General features: G+C 38.9%; 1 protein-coding gene across 4 annotated transcripts in view; it reads left to right on the forward strand.

The window, feature by feature from the left end:
• Positions 1-22,450, forward strand: part of MAP3K20 (mitogen-activated protein kinase kinase kinase 20) — a 184,497-nt gene that overhangs the window by 99,190 nt on the left and 62,857 nt on the right. For all 4 annotated transcript variants that reach the window (XM_030324076.1, XM_030324077.1, XM_030324079.2 and 1 more), the window contains exons 4-8: positions 698-799; positions 5,165-5,230; positions 8,977-9,005; positions 9,128-9,265; positions 16,638-16,724. In XM_030324076.1, coding sequence (XP_030179936.1) covers positions 698-799; positions 5,165-5,230; positions 8,977-9,005; positions 9,128-9,265; positions 16,638-16,724 — 422 coding nt within the window. The remainder of the gene's footprint in view (positions 1-697; positions 800-5,164; positions 5,231-8,976; positions 9,006-9,127; positions 9,266-16,637; positions 16,725-22,450) is intronic.

The raw sequence follows: 22,450 nt of genomic DNA on the forward strand, positions 1-22,450 counted from the left end.
ACATGAAATGTGCAGAAAGGGTATATTTGTAGAGCAAGAAATCAGACCGTATGTAGGGCTGGGGCTGAGAGCAGAGCTTAACTGCAAAGGGGCACAAGGGAGCCCCTTGGAATGATGGAAAGGTTCTAACATTGGATTGGGTGGTGGTTGCCCAGCTCTGTCAATTTACCGAAAATCACCCAATTGTACACATACAGTAGGCGAACTTCATGGTAGGTAATTTATGTCTCAAAGCCATTTTTATATCTCAAAGGTTTTTGTGTGTGTGCTTAAATTTTGAGGGCTCTTCTAAATCCTGATGCAACAGGGATTGATTTGTTTACCTTGTCACACAGATGCTCTTATGAATTTAATCTTCCTCTCTCTCTCTCATAAGAATGACAGTTGTTAAAAGAAATACTTACATACACGCCTGCCTTTGTTTCAGATCCATTCTTCCGACACCTCTTTGTGTTTCTCAGCTCCATCCAAGTGGCGTTTGATTTCGGCCTCAGTTGAAGTTCTAGTATTCGTTCTGTCAGTGGTCTTGTCTTTGACAAATTTCTTTTCAGGATGGTATTAACTTTAAGAAACCTCAGCATGGAACGGTCCTTATGTGCTTTTAATGTCCTTTGTTAAATCCTTTCATGGGTACACAGTCTTATTTCTGAAATGCACCTGGATTTTAATTATATGCTTGTCTTTCCTTTGAAACTAGAATATGCTTCTCTGGGATCACTCTATGATTACATTAATAGTAACAGAAGTGAAGAGATGGACATGGATCACATTATGACCTGGGCCACTGATGTAGCCAAAGGTAACAAAGCTTCCTGTGTTCTCACAGAATTGGTGGGGCACGTTTTCCCATCTTGATGTGGTGACTTAAGGCAGAAGATTTGTTCTTCTGTGTCTTTAGATGTTTCTTTTTCAGACTAAAAGTACCAGGAGTTCTGCAACTTTCTGTACAGATATTTTCATTGTATTTCGTATTTTAATTCAAGTATAGTTATATAACATACTGTGTTACATTCACTTCAGGTGTACAATATAGTGATTCAACAATTCTCTACATTACTCAGTGCTCATCAGGACAAGTGCACTCCTTAATCCTCTTCACCTGTTTCACCCATCACCGCCCCCCCCCCCAGCAGCCATCTTTTTGTTCTCTATAGTTAACAGTCAGGATTTTTGGTTTGTGTGTCTCTCTCTCCCTCCCTCCCTCCCTCCCTCTCTCTCTCTCTCTCCCTCCCTCTCTCCCTCCCCCCCTTTTGTATAGATATTTTAAGTCCCTGCCTTTCCACTCCTGCATTCTTTTTCTCTCTTTACTTTATTTCTTTCCCTAAAACCAAGTTCTAACAAAATCCGTGGCTCCAGGGCAGCCATTTTTGCCACATTTTGTGACATTGTAATTGACCAGCTTGCTTGATCAACACATTAAATGGAAAGATCATAATTCTGTTGTTCTGCAAGACTCCACTCAGACTTAGTATCCAGAAAACGTGATTTATTGTGGGATTAGTTCTACTCATTTTGTGTACATAATAATATGCTAAAAATAGTAACCACTTTCAAAAAAAAAGTTTTATTTGTCCTGCCATGTGAAAGCAATTCAGATTTTATTTTATATTTAATGTAAACTTGGAAGTCATCCTTGGAAATGAAATATTTTTAATACCCAAAACCCCTAAACAAGGTGCCCGGTTCTTTTTCCCTCATAAATTCCTGCATAGACTAATGCTTTCTAAAGCAATTTAAATTCCGTTTATTTTTATCTTTTCTTTTCCATTTTCCTAACTGAAGGTCTCTGAGTTTTATTTATAACTGTCAAAGTTGCTTTGGAAACAACTTAATCTAAATAATGAATGCTGATAGTTACACTTGTATTCTAGCAACCCCTAGAAAGTAAGGGTGTCCAGATTTTACCCAGGCACTTCACTTCTTTGCATCTCGCTAGTCTAAGCTCTATAAGCATCTCTTTACAAAGCAAATAAAAGGATATTTAGCACTCAGTAAGGAGAGCAACTCATACTTTGCTTTCACTGGGAAGTCACACAGTGACTTCCAAAAGTAATAGTCTTTCCTTTGGGGAATTATCTTGTCAGTTTTAAGTTTCATCAACACCTGCCAAATTCTTCAAATAGGGAAAGTGAAAAAAAAAAGTTTTTTTTAATTTCATGCAAAATGCTGCTGCTGAACCATACTTCATTACCTTATAAGAATAACAAGCTCTGTGTTTAGGATGGTGTGCCTAAGGCTTTGGCTATGTTAATTAACTTATTTGTGTATTCATGCATCAGGCATTTCAAAATCAGCCTTAAATTTTGGCATTCTTAAAGACATCTTCCTGTAACATCATAGTCACTCCTGTATGTGTCGCTAGTACACGGGAACCGCCTGTTTGTAAGCATGGTGGTGTGCTATTTCGGAGAACCACCGGAAGCATTGTGGAAACACACACACATAAATGTAAACGCATATACAGGCAGTCTCTGGCTTAAAGCACTTCACCTTACAGACATTTGCGTTTAGGGTGCTCAGCCAATTACACCCATGTTATTACTTAATGGCACTTAGGATGGATAGACAGCAAACAAATCAACTGACATCAGTCACTCCGCTTCCTGCTGTGCACGTGCCACTTCAGCTTCCCTGGCCCTCAGCCTGTGAACCTCTTCCCTCCGGCCCTTTTCCTGCACAGTCCTTGTCTGAGGGGCAAGTCCCTTGGCTCCAGATCAGCTCAGTCATCGCTGGGGTTTCTCAAGACGGCTGGCACTGGGTGTCAGAAGGACAAAGAAGAGAAAGAGCAGGGCTAATTAAGTAGTAGACTGCTGGAACTCCAGGGACAGAGTAGGGATGGAGGGAATGAGTAGACGGGGACTGCATGCCAGACTGCAGAGTAATGACATCACGTTTTCATGGCTGGCGAATTGCTCTAAAAGGCAAGTTCTAACGTGTTTGGCCTCAGGTGAGAAGAATGAGGCAGAGAAGAAACTTGTTTATTTATAGTCCCAAGTAATGCTTAATATTTAAAATGGCCTATAAAAGGAAGAAGAAATCAGTGCTTTCAGAATGACTTCAGCTCTGTCTGGTAAAGCTCTGCACAGAACTTGGAGAGTGAAAGGAACCCTTGATTTTTATTGATTCCGTTTCAAATTCAGCCATGTATCTTTCAGTTTGACCACGATTGAAGACATCGAAGCAACAAGATGTTGAGAAATCAAAGAATGAATAATTCTATTCAAATAAGAGTTGATTCATGCATTTTGAAGTAGGCATTGCTTAACATTACTGCTGACAGAATACCTCCTCAAAGCCAAAAAGCAAAAAAAAAAAAAAAAAGCCTCTCTTCTCTCTGAGTGGGAAGGGAAATGGAGGGCGGACCAGCAAGTAGGTCTGAACTGCTGTAGGTCACTCACCAGTGTGTCAAGGGAACGATTAAAACAGGTGAACCTGGATCCAGTCTGGTAATGGTCCTCCCTGATTCCAAATCTCCCCCAGATGACACCAGTCACTTCTTTGGGAACCCAAATCTTAAAACTGATGATGGCGTTTTTCAGCCTTCTTCGTTGTCTGTAATAAAAATAAGGCAGAAGTATGGATGGCTCTGTAAAAACAAATTAAAGAGAATTTTATATGATTGTGATTACTGCTATGTTTATACACACTGAGTATCCTGTAAATGTATGTTATACATTATACACAAACAACTTATAATATTTTTTCTCAAAATATCTGCCATAAGGAAGAAAATGCCTATATTTAAAGCTTTTGTGTTGTGTTTTGAAATCACTACTTGTCAGCAGGTATAAAAACTATCTAGCCCTGCCTCTAATTGTAATTAAACAGATTCTACCTGAATTTGGTTCTTGAAGCAAGAAAGAGGTATGACATCCAGTCCTAAAAATGATTAAAAGTTATCCAAATGGTAGCTATTGAATTTTTAGTTTGTAATATGTACAATGTCATGTTAGAAGAACACTCTGCTGTATTCTAGCTCTGTCTTGTGTGAGATTGCTTAAATTACTGAGACTTCTGTCACCCTGACTCTTTTCAGTAATATCTGTATAATGCAGGAGTTTAAATTTTTAAATTTTCTTTGTTCTTGCATGACTCTTCAATATTTAACAATCAGAATGATAGAAAAATAATAGATTACTTTAAAAATTAGCCTTAATAAAATTGAAATTTTGTATATACTCAGAACCAAAGCCTACTTATTATGTGTAAATGGATAATTCATTAACAAAAGGAGCTTGTTTGATTGTGGTGGTGGGGAAGCTGTTTCATCCATTACTTAGAAGACAATTTGTGAAGAAAAGGGAAAGGAAATACTATATTTCAATAGAAAATGTTATTCTTTATTCTAAGAAGGTAGATAGTACATAAATACAGAAAAAGAGTCACTACCAAGAGGATAACTGTGAAGTATATATCTTTTAAAGTCTGATTTAAAACAGTAATGTATAATTTTTTATTCAAAATAATAAAACTATACTTTTTATATATACATTCAGTTTACTGAAGTAACTTGATTTACATTCTAAATATGTTGGAGAGAATTTTGGAGTGCATTTAAATATAGATTATCCTGAAGATTCATCCTTGTAAAAAGAATAAAATATTTTGCAACTCCTGTAAGTTTCTGTATCTGAGGATCATAAAATCTTTTATCAACCACAACTAATGAATCAAACCAGTTCTCCCCACCCGTACCCCACCAGCACTCCCAGGGGCTTATTAGAGTGAGTACCGAGAAAATAAATCAAGCTGCAGAAATCCAGATGAAAACTGAAAACCTGGGTCAGAACTTTGGCTGATTTAGAAGGCAACTGGTAGTGGAATACCTTAGTCATTGGAACGCTTCTTCCGGTTGTAACTGTGCTATTTTTGTGCAGACTCCAGAAAATTAAGGTTTCCTTATTAGGTATTGTAAGAAGCTGGCTTTACCCACAATCAAACTCCAGCTTCTAAGAGACTAAAGCACATAAACTTTCCTTAGCATACAAATTTTCCTAATGTAGATATACCCTGTCTCTATCAATCATGTAAGAACAGAACACATGAATTTAGTTTCTGCTGTTGAATCCTCTGCAAAAATATGACATACTGATGTTTGAAAATAGCTAATACTGATGCAGTGTTGAAAAATGATATTAATGGGCCTTTCTTCTTGTATGAAAAGGAATGCACTATTTACATATGGAGGCTCCTGTCAAAGTGATTCACAGAGATCTCAAGTCAAGAAATGGTAATGTAGCCATATGTTTTTATTTACCTATTTTATTATGAAATCCATGCACCTTGCTATAGAGATAGGCTCATGCTTTTCAGATCTTTTGTACCCTGATGTTTTAACCCGTCACTGATACCATGAAAATCTTTCCAGTGTTTGTAAATATCAAAATTCTTTATTTTATTTTAAGAAGCTGCATAGTATTCCATTGTATGAATAGCACAGAATGTGGACATTTGGGGTTGTTTACATTTTTTTCTATGATAGAAAATGTTGAGCTTGATACTTCTCAGCAAAAATTTTCAACACATCCTTAATTATTTCCCTAGAATAATTTTCTAAAAGAGATGTTGCTGGATCAAAGCATGTAGTCATACACTTCTAGTCTTCTATTTTTAGATGGTTCTCTGTACTAGCAGTTTTGAGTTTTGTTCTTGTTACTTCTGAATTATTTGGTGTAAACTTTTGATGTTCGTCATATTACCTGGAGTAGTGCCCAAAAATGATCAACACATTTCAGAGTTTGGAAAGCAAAGGCTTTCTTTTTCTTCTTTTCTTCTGTACTCTTCAAAGTTTATTTATGATCCTATATTTTATAATTTAGAAAGTGAGTAGGGGTACCTGGATGGTTCAGCCGGTTGAGCATCAGACTCTTGATTTCAGCTGAGGTCATGATCCCAGGGTTGCGGGATGGAGCCCCATGTCGGGCTTTACATTCAATAAGAAGCTGCTTGAGATTCTCTCTCCCTCTGCCCCTCCCCAACTCTCTCTGAAAAATAAAAAAATAAATATAAAAAAGAGAAAGTGAGCATTTAAAAATGACTGGCAGGATTAGACATTATTACCTTTAAGTAACAGAATGCTTCTTCTGTTACATCACTTGGAAGCTAATGGATAAAGGCAGGGAGTGGGATTATTTAGCTGGCCCACACCAGCTGAAGTAAACATTAGAGCTTGTTACTAAAAAGAAAAAATCTTGCTATCAATCCATTTGCATGCTTTAATTATTTACATGCTTTCCAAATGATTCTTCTAAGTAGGGAGAACTATTTAATTTTTTTAAATCTTTAAATCACTGTAGTTAAAATGGGTATATGCTACAAGGGCGATCCTTGCAATGGGTAGTTGGAGGAAGAGACAGACGCAGGGGATGGGCCAGATGCCCTTGTTGGGACTCCAGGACTGTGAGGGTTGTTGCGGTGGAGAAAGGGAAGTTCTTGGCAGCTGCCACTCATCAGTAGTCCGGGTTGTACCCCAGGCTTGACCCTGACTGTTCTTTCCTTTGTCTAGGTCATCTCTTATCCTCTTATCCTTTGGCTCCTCACAGACAAACTTCCTAGAGCTAAGCACTTTTGAGAGGAGTTGGCTAACAGGAAGTTGTTAGGAAATCATTTCAATCCAGTAGGACATATCAGAGTCTTACGCCCGTGGATTTTTAGTTCATGCTCAGAATTTCATGCTAACAAGTTATTTGACTTCTATTTTTTTTTTTAAATCTGCTTTATCAGTATATCCTGAACATATCGTGAGATGACAGTGATTAAATTTTGGAATTGAAACTAATAACGGAGACTGTCCTGATTTTCACCAGTCACAATTTTTGCAGTTACTTGATGGGAAAACAGCATACACATTGCAACAATATTGACCTAAGTTTTAGCAGTTTTTTTCTGAAACAGGGAATAACAAGACTCTTTTATCTTCTATGTTATACCTTTTTATAATTTTGTTTTTTTTTAATTAAGCACTTGCTAATCTTATGAGAAAAAAGTAATAGAGGTATTTTAAAGAGTAACTGAATGTGGCATTTAACTATATATATATGTATATGTGTGTATATATATATTTTTTAAACTTATAGCTTGTATATGATATCACATTTATCCTTAGGCTATCTCATGCAAAGAGTATTTTTCCCACTTATCAAGGTCATTAGTAACAGCTAGTAAGCATTGATCAGATACCATGTTGAGGGCTCTGTGTGGCTGACAAAAGAAATACCAGAACAGTTCTTCAAGGTCTGCCTTGGGCCTCCTTGCCTCTTATGCTCTTATTCACCCACTGCCATAAAAGTCCCATTTGTGTATTAATGCTCTTAACAGACCTCAGCCTCAGAATCACATGTCTGTCTGCTTTTTGGGAGTGGCCGCACAGATATTCGTATGACTCGAACATGTATTGTGTTCACGTTGATCTTTTCATCTCTCTACCCACTAAAAACTTATTCCCGCATTCCCTTTCTCTGTGAATGGCAGTACCAATTGCCTAACCTAGAAATGAGATAAAAAGGGACAGTTTGAGTGCAGAGCTCCTGTTGTAACCATTGTACTGTATTGCCTCTTTATTTGATTTCATCCTTGAGTCCTCCCTCCCCGCCCTGTGTCTCATCATTTAAGCCCAGCTGATTCTGCCTCCTAAATGTGCCTTGACTCGGTCCACGTCTCTCCTGTGGTATGCCGCGGCCTTTGTACAGGCATCCTACAACCGCTGTGTGCACAGTGATCTCCTTGCCTCCAGTTCTGTTCTCTCATATGTTCTCCCCTCTGCACATTTGACCATTTCAGTTCTCTGGTTAAAATTGTTCAGGGGCGCCTGGGTGGCTCAGTCGGTTGGGCGGCCAACTTCAGCTCAGGTCATGATCTCGCGGTCCGTGAGTTCGAGCCCCGCGTCAGGCTCTGTGCTGACAGCTCAGAGCCTGGAGCCTGTTTCCGATTCTGTGTCTCCCTCTCTCTGACCCTCCCCTGTTCATGCTCTGTCTCTCTCTGTCTCAAAAATAAGTAAACGTTAAAAAATTAAAAAAAAAAAAAAAAAATTGTTCAGTGGCCTTCCACGTCTCACAAAGACTCTTCCAGACCAGGCCCCTGCCTTCCAAAGCTGCGTGCCTTTCCCTCTGCTCCTGACCTTCTGCAAGGCTCTTTTTTCTAAGAATGTGCTTTCCCCCTGCGGCGCTCCTCTGTCTGCTTAATCCCAGCTTGTTCTGCAGGTCTTCGTGTAAGCACCATTTCTTCCAAAAACTTCTCTCCGACTTCCTTAGACGTAGATACCCCTGCTCTTTGGTTCTGAGGCAATCTCTGTGTATCTCTCATCATAGAATTTATCCCACTTAATTATATACATTTTAAATTAAAAATTTTAACTCCAGCATGATTAACATATGGTATTATATTAGCTTCAGGTGTCATCCCACTTGATTATAGATAATGGTTTCAGGGTCTCTCCCATTGGAGTGTAAGCTCCACAGAGCCAGTCTTGCTCATCTTCCTCTTCCAGAACATAGTACATGCCCTTGCCCATAGTAGGTGCTCGGCAAATATTTGTTAAGTGAATGAATGTGTGAATGAGTGAATGAATGAATTTTGTCCCTGCCTATAAGAAAATTACTCTTCAGTTGAGAGCAAAAACTATATACCGTGAAGTGATAGTGCTGATGCCTTCCTCAATATCATGCTGGCAGTCTAATGGCAGAACCCAAGTAAAAAGTTTGGTTCTCTCTACAACTATTAATGCATGCCCTGTTTACTGGACAGTATGACATTTGATTTAAACAAATGTTTTGAAAACCTTTTTAATCAGCACCTCAAGGAATTCGTTTTTTGGTTTTGTTTTAATGTCAGCTTTTTGCAAAATCTTCAGTGTAGTAAATACTTCAGTTTTACCTTTCACATGCCATATGGAAGTTAGAAGTTTATGGCAGTTTTTTCTTTCAGTATAAGATGACTCAAATTAGATGATTATCATAATTTTTCTTTCTTTTTTTTTAGTTGTTATAGCTGCTGATGGGGTATTGAAGGTAGGACTGTTTCTCTTAATTTTCTTCAAAAGTATTTCTAAACTTCAGATGTAGGTTTTTGTGACTGATAATTCTTTTGTTCATCAGTAGTAGAAGGTTGATACTTGTTTCTCTCTTCTCAGATATGCGATTTTGGTGCCTCTCGGTTCCATAACCATACAACACACATGTCCTTGGTTGGAACTTTCCCATGGATGGCCCCAGAAGTTATCCAGAGTCTCCCTGTGTCTGAAACTTGTGACACTTATTCCTATGGTGTGGTGAGTTCATTTCTCATCTTTTGTTGCCCGAGGAAATACAAAAAGCAAACACCTACAGAGGGGGATACAGCAATTTAACACAGCTTTACGGCAGTGATGCTGTTTCCTGGTGGGATGCCTAGAGCAGTGGCCGATCCAGTCGCGGGGACGTTTCCTGTGATCACTTTTATTGTTTTGTTTTTTTTTTTTAATTTTTTTTTCAACGTTTATTTATTTTTTTTGGGACAGAGAGAGACAGAGCATGAACGGGGGAGGGGCAGAGAGAGAGGGAGACACAGAATCGGAAACAGGCTCCAGGCTCTGAGCCATCAGCCCAGAGCCTGACGCGGGGCTCGAACTCACGGACCGCGAGATCGTGACCTGGCTGAAGTCGGACGCTTAACCGACTGCGCCACCCAGGCACCCCTGTGATCACTTTTATTGTGTCCTGTGTTGAGAAGAAACCAGTGCTGCTTCCAAACAGTGAATTGGATGGACCCTGAAGTCACATCGGGCCTGACGCACCCAGAGTGCTGTCCTGGGCTGGACATGTGACTGTGCAATGTCTGTGTAAGTCAGTGGGAACGTGGGTCATTTGGAACGGGACTTCATTGTAATAAGTTACTCAGAACACACCAATAGATCTGCCACATGATTTCATTAACAGGAGATGTTTGAATGTCAACTTTAAGCTGACTGGTGAGTTTCTGGAGAGTATAGAAGGAAAAGTATAGCTTTTAGCACATGGCCTTGCCCATGTCTGCTGCGAGTCTTATAAAGTAGCGTGAGTCTCTGAAACATGAATCGAAGGTATCGTGTAAAAGTCACAACTTAGCACAGTTACGAGAATAGAATGTGGGGGTAGGGGATGCTCAGGGAATGGAGACCACAGAAAAGGATCCCTTAAGGAGCAGAAGCTTTTGGAGGAGGAGTTTTGAGGTGGATCATTCTTGAGGAATAAGCAGAGAGAAAGAAGTAAGTGCAATAGGGAGACCGGTGGGATGGGAGGCGAAGATGAGCAAGGTGATTCTTTGGTAGTAGAAGGAATTCATTTGTTGCTTGTTTTTGTTTTGTTTTGTTTTTAATTAATTTTATTTTGAGAGAGAAAGAGAGTGAGAGGGGCAGAGAGAGAAGGAGAAAGAGAATCCCAAGCAGACTCTGCGCTGTCAGCACAGAGCCCTACGTGGAGCTCAAACCCACGAACCGTGAGATCATGACCTGAGCCGAAGTTGGTCTCTCAACCAACTGTGCCACCCAGGCACACTCCTGTTGCCCCTTTTTAAAGATAAGCTTTTTTTAATCCCTAACAATACTGTGTATCTCTTAAAAAGTCTAAAATAGTATTTGTAACTCCTTCTCTTTGGGTCTCACCCCTAATTGTAGTGCCTTTATATTTATATTATTACTCTTAAAAGGACATTTTCATAATAAGAAAAGCAGCAGACTAATTTTGGCCCAAATCAACATGGCTCTTCTTCCCAAACTTCTATGATTTCAATTGCGAGTGACAGCTGACGGCCCAGGAGGAGACCAGCATTGTTGAATGTATTCCTTTTGAGGCCACCAGTCTTTCGAGAGTCTTTCGAGGCCATCAGTCTCTAAATATTTACTGCTGGCTTCATTACTTAAGTTTTGGGCTTGTTTTCATTGGTAAGCTTTTTCTAAATTATAATACATCTTATGTACACCAAATTTATTTAATATAATAGAAATTAATTTTGTTGGCTATTGGAAAAAGCCTTTACAAGAATGAAATACATGTTTTTGGCAAAAGGCTAGAATTTTAAAGGCTGGAAGACAACAGTTGCTTCAGGCTAAATATCTCACTTCCTATAATTCTGGGTGTTTTTAAGGATGAAGGCTATAGGGGCCGCGTGGGTGGCTTAGTCAATGAGGCGTCTGACTTTGGCTCAGGTCATGACCTCGTGGCTCATGGGTTCAGGGCCCTGCATTGGCCTCTGTGCTGACAGAGCAGAACCTGGAGCCTGCTTTGGATTCTGTGTCTTCCTCTCTCTCTGCCCCACCCGTGCGTTTGCTTGTGCGCTCTCTCGCTCGCTCTCTCTCTCTCAAAAAGAAACATTAAAAGAAAAAAAAAACTAAAAAAAAAAAAAAGGATGAAGGCTATAAACTATTATAGACAGTGACCAAATAAGTCTCAGTGAAAGATGAGGAAAAAAAACATAAGTTCCTAAAGACACTAGATTCTAAAAGTGGTTCCCTGTGTCAAAAATTATTACATTCTGACCATCCTCCAAATCATCTGCTGGGGAGCCTGAAAATGAGGGAATTGGTTGCAATTTCAGACTTTTTGTGAGATCATTTTCTCTTAGGAAGTTCTGTTCCTTTGTTTTTAAGCAATAATGTATTTTTTTGGTGCGTCAGGCACTGTGCTAGGCACTAACATCGGGTAGTTTAAATTGTATTTCGCCAGTCTGTTGCTCATCCTGTGGAACAGGAGCCAGCAAACTTTTCCTGTAAAGCACCTGATAGTAAATATTTTAGACTTTAAGGGCCACTAATAATCTCTACTGTGTATACTTTTGGTTTTTTACAGCCTTTGACAAATGTTAAAAGCACTCTGCGTTGTGCAGCGGGCCATGGTTCATTCATAGACTCCTCTGTGGAGCAGGAGGGAGGGGAAGGGGAGCACCACGGCTGGGATGGTTCGTAGAGAGTCATGTGTATACAGACATACACACACGTTTATGTGGTTATAGTTTTTAAATTCTTTTTGCACATTTATATGAACTGGAAGACTTTTGAGGCTCATTTTAACACTCCCCAAGCTCTTGTACAGCACTTTTACTTTTAAAATTCTCCCAAGTCTGGGACTTTCCCTATCTCAGAAATGTTTGCTCTGAAAGACAACTCTGAGTTACCTACAGAATGAATTTTTGGTTTCAGTGTTATGAAACATTTATGAAAACAAATCTCACACCACCTCCCTCCAAAACCTTACAGTTGCCAGGGGCTTTTGTGTGAAATGCACCCACTGCGTTTCCTGAGCTGAGACAGAATCTCGGTTCCAGTAACCAAGAATCTGTTCATTTTCACACGCAAACTATCAACGATGGTGGTGACTTCTGTTTGCTGTGCTTAGGATTTTTTCCTATATCTTTTTAAATCCCTTTCACTCATTCCTCATTGACCCCCTCATGTTACCCATAGTTTGAATCAACCTTTCTGAGTCTGCAAATGTTGTTTGCTTTATTAAAAAGCTCTTCCTTCAAGTGATTGCTCACTGCTTTTTTAGTAGGTGGGCCTGAACATTTCTCTTGGCGAATAAAGGTTTCTGTGTACTTGTTTACAGATCCTTCCTTTGTTTTGTTCTGAGGAACTTAACAAATTGCTTAACAGATCATTCTATCAAGTAATTTATAGCATGCCTGATAGCCAGTCGCTGAACATTTCCAGTGTTGCTCTATATTTACACACCAGATGCTTCACCTTAGAACCCATGTGCCACAGTCACATGCTGCTGAATATCCACTCTGCGTTCATGATAGAGACTTCTTTTGACTGGTGGAAACTAAAACAGTATCTTAGAGAGGTTTACTTGGAACTCTGGTTATCCTTACCCATAGCTGTATCAACAAAATTCCATTCAGAAAATTGCACATACACTAACTTAAGTATAAATGAGAATTGAAGATTTTATTTCATTCCAACCTATTCCCATTCTGTTCTTGATAAACACCATTTAGTAGAAGAAATAGTACAAGGCATGCTCTTCAGAGTTTTTTGCTTAAGCAATCATAGCATTTTTAAAAAATGAAGAAAACATTACATGGTCAAAGTAGGTATTACCTAAAAGAGCAGTAGCAAATGGTTGTTAAGGTAGGGGCATGTTGGTTTTAGAAGTTTGTAATGCATAGACTTTGAAAGAGAGACCTACCTAGGAAAGCAAGGTGGTTGGTTATTTAGAACTTCTGATCTCCTTTCAAAAATGAGTGAGTAGCTAGAACCACTTGTCATTGAAGTATCTCTTTGCATAGAACAGAATTCCCATAGCTCATTGAAAATCCATCCTGGTCATTGAGCCCCGACACACATACATACATAGCAGTCACATACAGATGAGTAAGACCATAATAAAAGAGTTGTCCTTTTTTGAAATCCACCTCAAAAAAAAAAACAAAAAAAACTAATATGTTTTTGCTTTTCATTTTTCTATTTTTTTCAGACTTGCTATAATAACAGTCCCCAGTATCGTCCAAGTCCCTGGCCCTCCGTAGCTTGATAAACCTGTGTGGCTTCTTAGCACATGGCAACACTAACAGCCTGGTACAGCCTTAAAAATAAATGTGACACAAATCCCCGAAATGGATCTTGTGGTCCTTGCTTCTAAGCTGACAGACTCTGCTAGGCAGGCGATTGTTTCTCTCTCCATTTTACAAGAAAGGAGATTGTGCTACCCCCTTAGGGTGATTTCTCTTGAAGGACCAAACCAGAGGAGTGTGTAGTATGTTATCCACAAAAAAGAAAAGGCTGGAGGAAACCAAAAATCATTGAAAGAATAAGCCTTCTGAGAACACAAGGCCTCGCCACTCTTTAGAAACAAAGCTCTCCTAATGACAATGCAGACAGGATTAGCTTCTCAGAAGCTTCTGAGCCAGAACCACTATTTGAAAATAGAGTGGCTTAAGAGGGAGCATCACTGCCTCACTTGTCTATGAGCCCCGTTCCAGAACCAACCCGGCTCAGGTAATGGCTTTCCATTGTTTGTAAAAGAAAAGGCAGGAAAAGTACACAGCCTTGTCCAAGTTTCTCTGCAAGCTGAAAATAGAAAATTTTCCTTGTGAGCACAATTTAAACGTGAGCACGTCTCAGTATAGAATGAGTTGGAAAGTATTTTTAAGGGGAAAGATCACAATAATGTTTGGCCTGCATCCCCATCACTGGTATTTTCAGGCATAGTTTAATATATTTTTAGACCTCCAAATGACTTCCTCCACAAAGGACTTTTTTGTGCCAAACGTCATTGTGTTTCATGTAGAAACAGCTGTTGTCCTATATCATACCACCTATGTTTTGATACACGCCTACACCTGGTGAATTAGTAACAGGGCATCTCGGCAGGTGCTGGTGCTGGACTTCACCTAAAGAGCCCAGCGGCTCACGGTGCCCTGTCCAGATCCCACACGTGAGTGGCTGTCACAGGGACCCTCAGCTGCAGGAGCATGTCTGAGATACAGAGAGGGACTAAAATGAAACTCTTATGTTTCCAGTGTTAGAATTCTTGGAGAAATAGAACTCAGATCTTTGTAGATTTTGGCTATTTTCCAACTGAATATTTTGGAACAGAGAATGACAGAAATCTTTTCCTGTATTACTTCCCAAGCTCTTGGTTTTGCATTTTACCTCATACAACGCAGTCAGCCTTCACGTGTGCACCTGTGCAATGGGTTGTGCGTGCAGGCCACACTCAGAAAACGGGATGCAAGGCCACTTACCTCGACATTTGGGGTCTGGACCATTTGATTTATTTGAAGTCGATTCACTGTACTCTTTCTCCTGAAGAAGGCCAAATCCTTCCATTTGCTTGCTGTTCATATCCCTTCCCCTCCACAATCCTAGCATCAGGGGAGTGGTAATTGCACTGAATGGAGGGGCTTCATTTCCTGTTCGTCTCCCTCCCCTGTGCAGGCGGGGTCCCAGGGGTGATTGCATACCTGTTCTGGTCTTCCTCAGCTTCCTTTACTTATAGTGCTTACTAGAATCATCCCCTTCCGGGATGCCCCTTACCTTTTCCTAATCACTTCTGTGACTCAAATAGAATTATTCAGCAGCTCTTCTAAAGAAGCACCTTACACACTTGATTAAAAGCCGAAAGAGGCTGCAGCGAATTTTTTTTCTCCTGCTTGAGCAGCATCTGCCGATTTCCCTGATTTTCCTGCTAATTATCTTCGTATTAGCCGGAGTTCATTTAACACGTTCTGATTCAAATATGACCGAGCGCCGGCTGAGGGAGCAGTGGATATAGAGTTAAAGGTTTGTAGGACCTGCTTGAATAGATGTCCTCAGTCAACATTCTTATTTAGAAATGGCTTTTGTTTTGTTTTTAGGACAAGAGAAATCTAAATCAAAACCGAATTCATTTGCTTCTCACCTCTGCCATGGCTCCACACCTGCACTATGACTCGTCACATTCTCTCTCATACTGCAGCCTTCTCTTCTCTAGAGTTATGTCAGGTTAAGAGCTTGACCTTTAGGGCAAGGCAGCAAGTGCCAATTGATAGCAGAGTGTCTTTCGGCAAGTTTAATTTAACTTTCTTAGGACTTAGTTTCCTCATCTGTAAAATGAGGATAATATCTGTTCGATGGGGTTGATATTAATCATGGTAACATGTGTAAAGGGTTCAACAGAGCATCTGGAACATAGTCACTCAATAAGTGATAGTGGTGGTTATGGTGATTTATGGGTAAAATTGTAATTGTGTTTGCACTTCACCGAATGTTGATAGACTGATTTTGATGCTCATTTGTATAGAGAAAGTCACCTGAATATAAAAATCTCCATTACTTAGTATTTTAAATGAAACCCAAAATATTGGCAGTTTTCAGCATTCCCAGCTTCAGTTTGCTTTCTTTGGGCATTCCAGTGCAGATTTATTAGTCATGCTGATCTCAAGGATTGTGGAGAGATGAACATACACATAAATTCACATACACACACACACACACACACACACACACACACACACTCAGCCTATACTTATGAACATAAAGTATTTATTACATTTTAGAATATATAATAAATGATGTTATAGGGGGAAGAAAATTAATACCTTAGACCGACTTACTTTGAGAGCGCTTTCTCCAAAAACACAAAATTTAAATGTTACAGTTTTTGCAAGTACCTATTATTATGGGGTGAAGGGTTTAGCCAGTGATTCGGATTTAGAGCTCAATTTTTCTTTTATCAGACCATTACTGAACCTTTAAAACTACAGTTGAATTCCCAGTTATTATCTTATGGAGAAATTTATCGGCAATTGAAGGTGGAAAGAGTTTGACCAACAAAATGTAAAATCTAATTTGTGGGAATCTGTGAGAATTCTCGTAACTTACAAGATAAATTATGTAGGCCCATTGGTTTCATAAAATTTTAAGTCTGGCTCTAAATGTTCTGATTTCTAGTTTTTTTTTTCTTTATAAAAATGAACAAAAATGTATGTATATGTTTATATGTATATGTGTGTGTATATATATGTATATATATATATATATATATATATATATATATATGAATATATACATTTTGCACAAGTTTCTACAGGTGGGGTTGGTTTTTGTCTGGTAATTGGATACAGTTAAATGTTAGATAAAGTTTCAGTAAAACACCAAAAATATAAAGTACAAGAATAAAAATTCCATTTTCTTTTTGTTCCAGGTTCTCTGGGAGATGCTAACAAGGGAGGTCCCCTTTAAAGGTTTGGAAGGATTACAAGTAGCTTGGCTTGTAGTGGAAAAAAACGAGGTAAGACTACGATTCTCCATTCAGGTACATAGATCAGAAAACAGTATTGGGGTTTTGCAAAAGACTTTTTCATCTTCTTCAAATTGAAAGTAAGTTCACGCTTATGGAAAGATTAGCAGTAGGAGCTAACACAAAGGGTCAAAGTGATGTTATTCCTCATGAATGGACCCTTTACATCTAATTGTTGCAGCTTCACGTCGTGATGCTGTAGATCAAAAATTGTACAAGTACTGTACTAGTTTCTCAGTCTCAATTGTAAAACCTAGGGGTTTGTTCTTAGTGATGAAAGAAGCCATTGCGTCCAAGGTAGGGGAACAGTTTAACTCCATCTCCTGCGTTTAGGACATCTTTTTTACTGGCCGGGAGTTGATATATCTGTAAGAGACCTTCAGCTACTTCAACTTACCTCTCCCAGCAGGAGTCACTATAGTACAAGAAACTGTCGCTTAGATGAGAATTTCAAAAATAAAAGAAGAAAAAATAGTTTCAAAAAAGGGAAAAATTACAGTTTTGCCACCTACGTTGAACACTACATTGAAGATGAGCTCCTCACTGGAATTGGCGAGGCAGTGGCATAACTGTTCCCTTCTTCATGCAGAGCCTTTCCATTTCAAAAGAACTTCAGTGGCGTAAACACCGTTTGTGCTGTGTCCCCAGCCTCGCTTTTCTTCTTCCCACAAATTGAGGCTTTCAGTTAGTTGGACCTATGAGCCTACATCAGAGAACGTGGTACATTCATATCAAAGAGAGCAACTACATTTTGAAAGGTTTAAAATTGTGACTGAAATGCACAGGCATGGAAATCCTCAGCATAAGGATGAAGCATCCAATATCAAGGTACTAGGAGAACTTAGATCAAGTAATGGAAGCATGCAGTTGTCTTTGCAATGCAAAACAACCTTATTTCACAAACCTTCATTTCCAGACGTTATCTGTGCCCTCCACAGAAGGTAAGAGTGTAACCTTAGCATAAAATAATTTGCAAAAAGGTTGACTGTATAGAGATATTCCTTTTTTCATGCTTTAAAAGAATTGGATTGATTTGCTCCCCATGTGAGTGCAGGAACAGACTAGATTAACCAAAAAGCTGCTATTGACTAAGAGAAACCATGTTTCCATAGTTTAGATCACATAATCCAGCTACCTTATTAATTTGTCCTCCTGAGCTATTGAGAGCGGATGAAATGTTCATGATAGCTGAACTTGATGGGAGAGAGCTGCCAATTTAAGAAAAAGGAAAAGGAGTTATATTCAAGAACGTGTCTTGCTCAGTGTTTCACAGGAGCTGTTCTGTTTTAATTAAATGTCATGGTTATTCCTGGTGTGCTATTAAATCAGACCTGGTACATAGAATAACTGATATTTTCATGATAGGAGAACCCACTTGTTTCTGTTCAGTTTCTTTTGCCAGTGAGGTGATTAGATGTTTGGTTCTGGGGTTACAAATGAGAGGGAAGAAAATTATTGACCCAATGTTGACTTTGGAGCAGAACACTCCATGTAATTTGTTTCCCTCTATGTTGTTCCAAGATAAACTAGAAGAAAGTTTTTTAAAAGCCAACTGGGCCCTCCAAATATGTCTAAGAAAAACGAATTAATATGTAAAAATAGTACTTCATCTAAAGGATGGCAGAAGAGGTGTGAATCTGAAGCACTTTCAAAACATTGGAGTATCTCTCAAGGATTATTAAAGCTGTTGAGAAAAATGAATTTAGAAACTGCCTTTGGATAGCAGGCTTGAGGGCTGGGAATCACCCATAATCTTCAGAACCTCCCCACCATGTACAGGAAAGAGGCTATCTCCCCCCTTTCCCTGAAGGATTCCCTAGAGTAGGTTGTACTGTTTTATCCATGGTGTACATGATGGCCAGCTAATAACTGACGGAGACTACTCAGACCCCTCCCATTCTGGACATAGAATAGCAAATTGAAAGACCCCCCCCCCCCCACGGTGACACAAGTTTTCCCAACTTTCCACTGAACTTGAGGAAATTTGGGTATTATGAGGATATTTCTCTCTCTACTCTCATTCTACGTATTTATTTGTCAAAAATATGGCAGTTTAGCTGTAAATTCCATTGTCATCATTCGGGAAGGAGTCTTCATTTCATCTCATAAACGTAGACACTTATTACCAAAACAAATTCTACTGACATAACATTAAAATAATTGCCAAGTCTCAACTGGAAGTTTGTAGAGAACAAACTGAGGGTTGCTGGAGGAGGGGATGGGTTACATGGGTGATGGGTATTAAGGAGGGCGCTTGTTGTGATGAGCTCCAGGTGTTATGACATAAGTGTTGAATCACTAAATCCTATACCTGAAACTAATAGTACACTGTATGTTAACTACCTGGGACTTGACTTAAAGCTTGAAAAAAATTTGCCAAGGATTTATTTAATTTCATAATAAAATCGAGACTTTGATTTAAATGTAATTTCCAAAATCCTTTCAACTTCTAATTATTTTAATTCACTTATTTTTACTTTGGAATATCTTGGGTTCTTGAGTTGAAAAGAGCAAGCTGTATTTTTTTTTTTTTTAAACAGGCCTCATTTAAGTAAAGAATGATGTGTTTAAACTTAGCGAGACATTTTAAATGTAAGCTACTCATGCTAGAATGCACCTATATTCAAATATTAGAATTGTTGGGGCGCCTGGGTGGCGCAGTCGGTTAAGCGTCCGACTTCAGCCAGGTCACGATCTCGCGGTCCGTGAGTTCGAGCCCCGCGTCAGGCTCTGGGCTGATGGCTCGGAGCCTGGAGCCTGTTTCCGATTCTGTGCCTCCCTCTCTCTCTGCCCCTCCCCCGTTCATGCTCTGTCTCTCTCTGTCCCAAAAATAAATAAACGTTGAAAAAAAAAAATTCAAATATTAGAATTGTCTTTTCTTTTTAACTTTTATTTTGAAATAATCATAGACTCACAGTAAGTTGCAAAAATATTAGAAGGGATTCTGTGTATCCTTCACCCAGCTTCTACCACTGGTGAGATACAGGTGTAGGCCAATACCAAAACCAAAAAGTTGACATTGATACATTACTCTCAACTAGACTCTAGACCTTATTTAGTTTCACCATTTAGGACTGCTTTTTGGATCTGTAGGAAGATCAATACTTTCTAAAAATATCTGAAGGTCTTTGCTTCTAAGTGCTTAATAATGAAATAAGGCCTTCAGACAATTTTTCCTAATATTAAATCCTATTAAAACTAGATACATAAAGCACTGTTAAAGCAAACAGTGAATCCTTACAGAAGTCCTGAAAGTAGGAGGGTATTGCTAGTAAATTTCATAATTCTTCCAGACATGTATGTTTGCCTTTGTTATTTCCATAAAACTCAATTAGTGGTCATTCAGAATATTCTAGCAGGATAATTTCTATCTTTACAAGTACTTAGATTTTTACAAAATGTGTTCTGTTCTTAGTAGCAAAGCTACTATTCTTAATAGAAATCCTCAAAAAGCTTAATCCATTGTTGACTATACTTTAGAAAAAGATAAATTATTAAGAGTAATTTTTTGCATCTTATGTAGAAAATGGTGCAAAAAGGAGTATGACCTTTAGAAAATGTCATGCATAACTTAGTGTTTGGGAAATATTTTAATTTAAATTTGAAACTTTTAAAATCTTACCGTTTTGAAGTGTTGCAAATCTATTGCTAATATTCTGGCCATTTCAGGATGTTTTAATGCAGTAGGAATACCCACAATTAGGTAATCAGGACTTAAATGCTTTGGATTCCCTTTTAAAGTACTTTATATTTTTTTGGGCGCCTGGGTGGCGCAGTCGGTTAAGCGTCCGACTTCAGCCAGGTCACGATCTCGCGGTCCGTGAGTTCGAGCCCCACGTCGGGCTCTGTGCTGACTGCTCAGAGCCTGGAGCCTGTTTCCGATTCTGTGTCTCCCTCTCTCTCTGCCCCTCCCCCGTTCATGCTCTGTCTCTCTCTGTCCCAAAAATAAATAAACGTTGAAAAAAAAAATTAAAAAAAAAAATAAAGTACTTTATATATTTTTTAAGTACTTTTTGACGCACCAAAATAATCCCTTACATTAGCGCGTGAGTTTAGATTTAGTTGATATTTGACCATATCAGATAACTTAAAATAATTATATCTTATTTCATAATGTCTCAAGATTCAGTAGCTAAAAAGTTTTTCAGTGAGAAAAGATGACAGAAAATTAACATCCATATTCGTCCAGGTCACATTTCAGTTCTTAGAAAAAATGTGAGAAAGTTATATTGAAAATGTTACCTTTTATGAGAAATTTTTTTGCCATGGAGTGGATTCAGCTGAATAGTTGCAATCACTTCGTTTTTCTTAGTTGCTACTCCCAACCAGCCATCATATGTATGTGTGTGTATGTGTGTGTGTGTGTGTTTTTAAGTAAACACCCGATTTTCCTTTTGATCTTCATCAAAAGGTTTCCAGTAAAATAGGAGTACGGTTTACCATATATTACAGTAAAATAAGAGTGCAGGTTACTACATCTCCTCTGTTCTATGTAATCAATTAAAAAGATGTTTAGCATACCTTTAACTTGGAGAGGGTTGTTTTGTTTAAAACTTGGTTATAAGGTTTTATTTTGGTTTATTTTGATTTTAAGGTTATCTGTAATTCTAAATATAGATCATCTGTTTTCCTGCCAGAATAACTCTTTTTCTAGTTTTATACACAATCTCCCCCAAATCCAAATAAATTTAGTTTAAGCTTTTTATTTACAAAACTTCTTCAGTAAACAATACTGTGGAATAAATCTCAGTACTTCTTAGTGCAGCAGTTCTCAACTCACACCCAGCGCTCTTTTGATAACAACCCTGTTAATGGTCCCTCTACTTCCCTGAAATGAAATTCAGAGGTAGTGCAACCTACCCATTATACACATTATATTTTAAAGTTAACATAATGCTCTAACTGTAATAAAGAAGAAATCGATGAAAAAGGTATTGCAATGTATAAATGCACAGGCATGGCCACAAGAGAGGAGAGTGTGGAACAATTTTAGATGCTTGTCCCTGCGGGTAAATAGGATTCAACAGCTACACATGCAGAGTTGAGCTGAATTGTATCAGTGATTCCAGCAGCATGAGCAATGCTGTTGCAGGTGATGTTTTCCAAACATCTCAGTAAGGTTATGAGTACTGCAAAGATCAATCTGCCCTTGATTTATCTTATTTAGTAGTTGCATTCTTAATTCATTGTATTTTAAAACTGCTCAAAAAAATGTGTTTATAAATCCAAGAGAGAGTCTGGGGTCAGAAAATGATAAACCTTGTTGTTTGCACCCGGGGCATCTGGAGTTTAGTGGAGTATGAGGGAGTACTTAATCAGGGATTTACAACACAGTGAAGGATGTCTAGTACTCTTGACCCATGCCAGGTGCAGCCCTCCAGTCTTTAAAACAAACAAAAAATGCCTCTGCAGATCTCTAGAGAGCCTCCAGGGACATCGCAAGTTCTAGAGAACCACTTGTGTAAAATGTTGGAACGGGACTGATCCTCACATTATAATCTCTGTTGTGTCCAGTCCCTGCGGTTTACCCGTAAGGGGTCATACATTCAGAATATCCTCTTTGGGGGTGCCTGGGTGGCTCAGTTGGTTGAGCGTCCAACTTCAGCTCAGGTCATGATCTCGCGGTCCGTGAGTTCGAGCCCCGCGTCGGGCTCTGTGCTGTCAGAGCCTGGAGGCTGTTTCGGATTCTGTGTCTCCCTCTCTCTGACCCTCCCCCG

This window comes from Lynx canadensis, chromosome C1 (assembly GCF_007474595.2).
Source record: "Lynx canadensis isolate LIC74 chromosome C1, mLynCan4.pri.v2, whole genome shotgun sequence".
In the NCBI taxonomy this organism is placed as follows: domain Eukaryota; kingdom Metazoa; phylum Chordata; class Mammalia; order Carnivora; family Felidae; genus Lynx; species Lynx canadensis.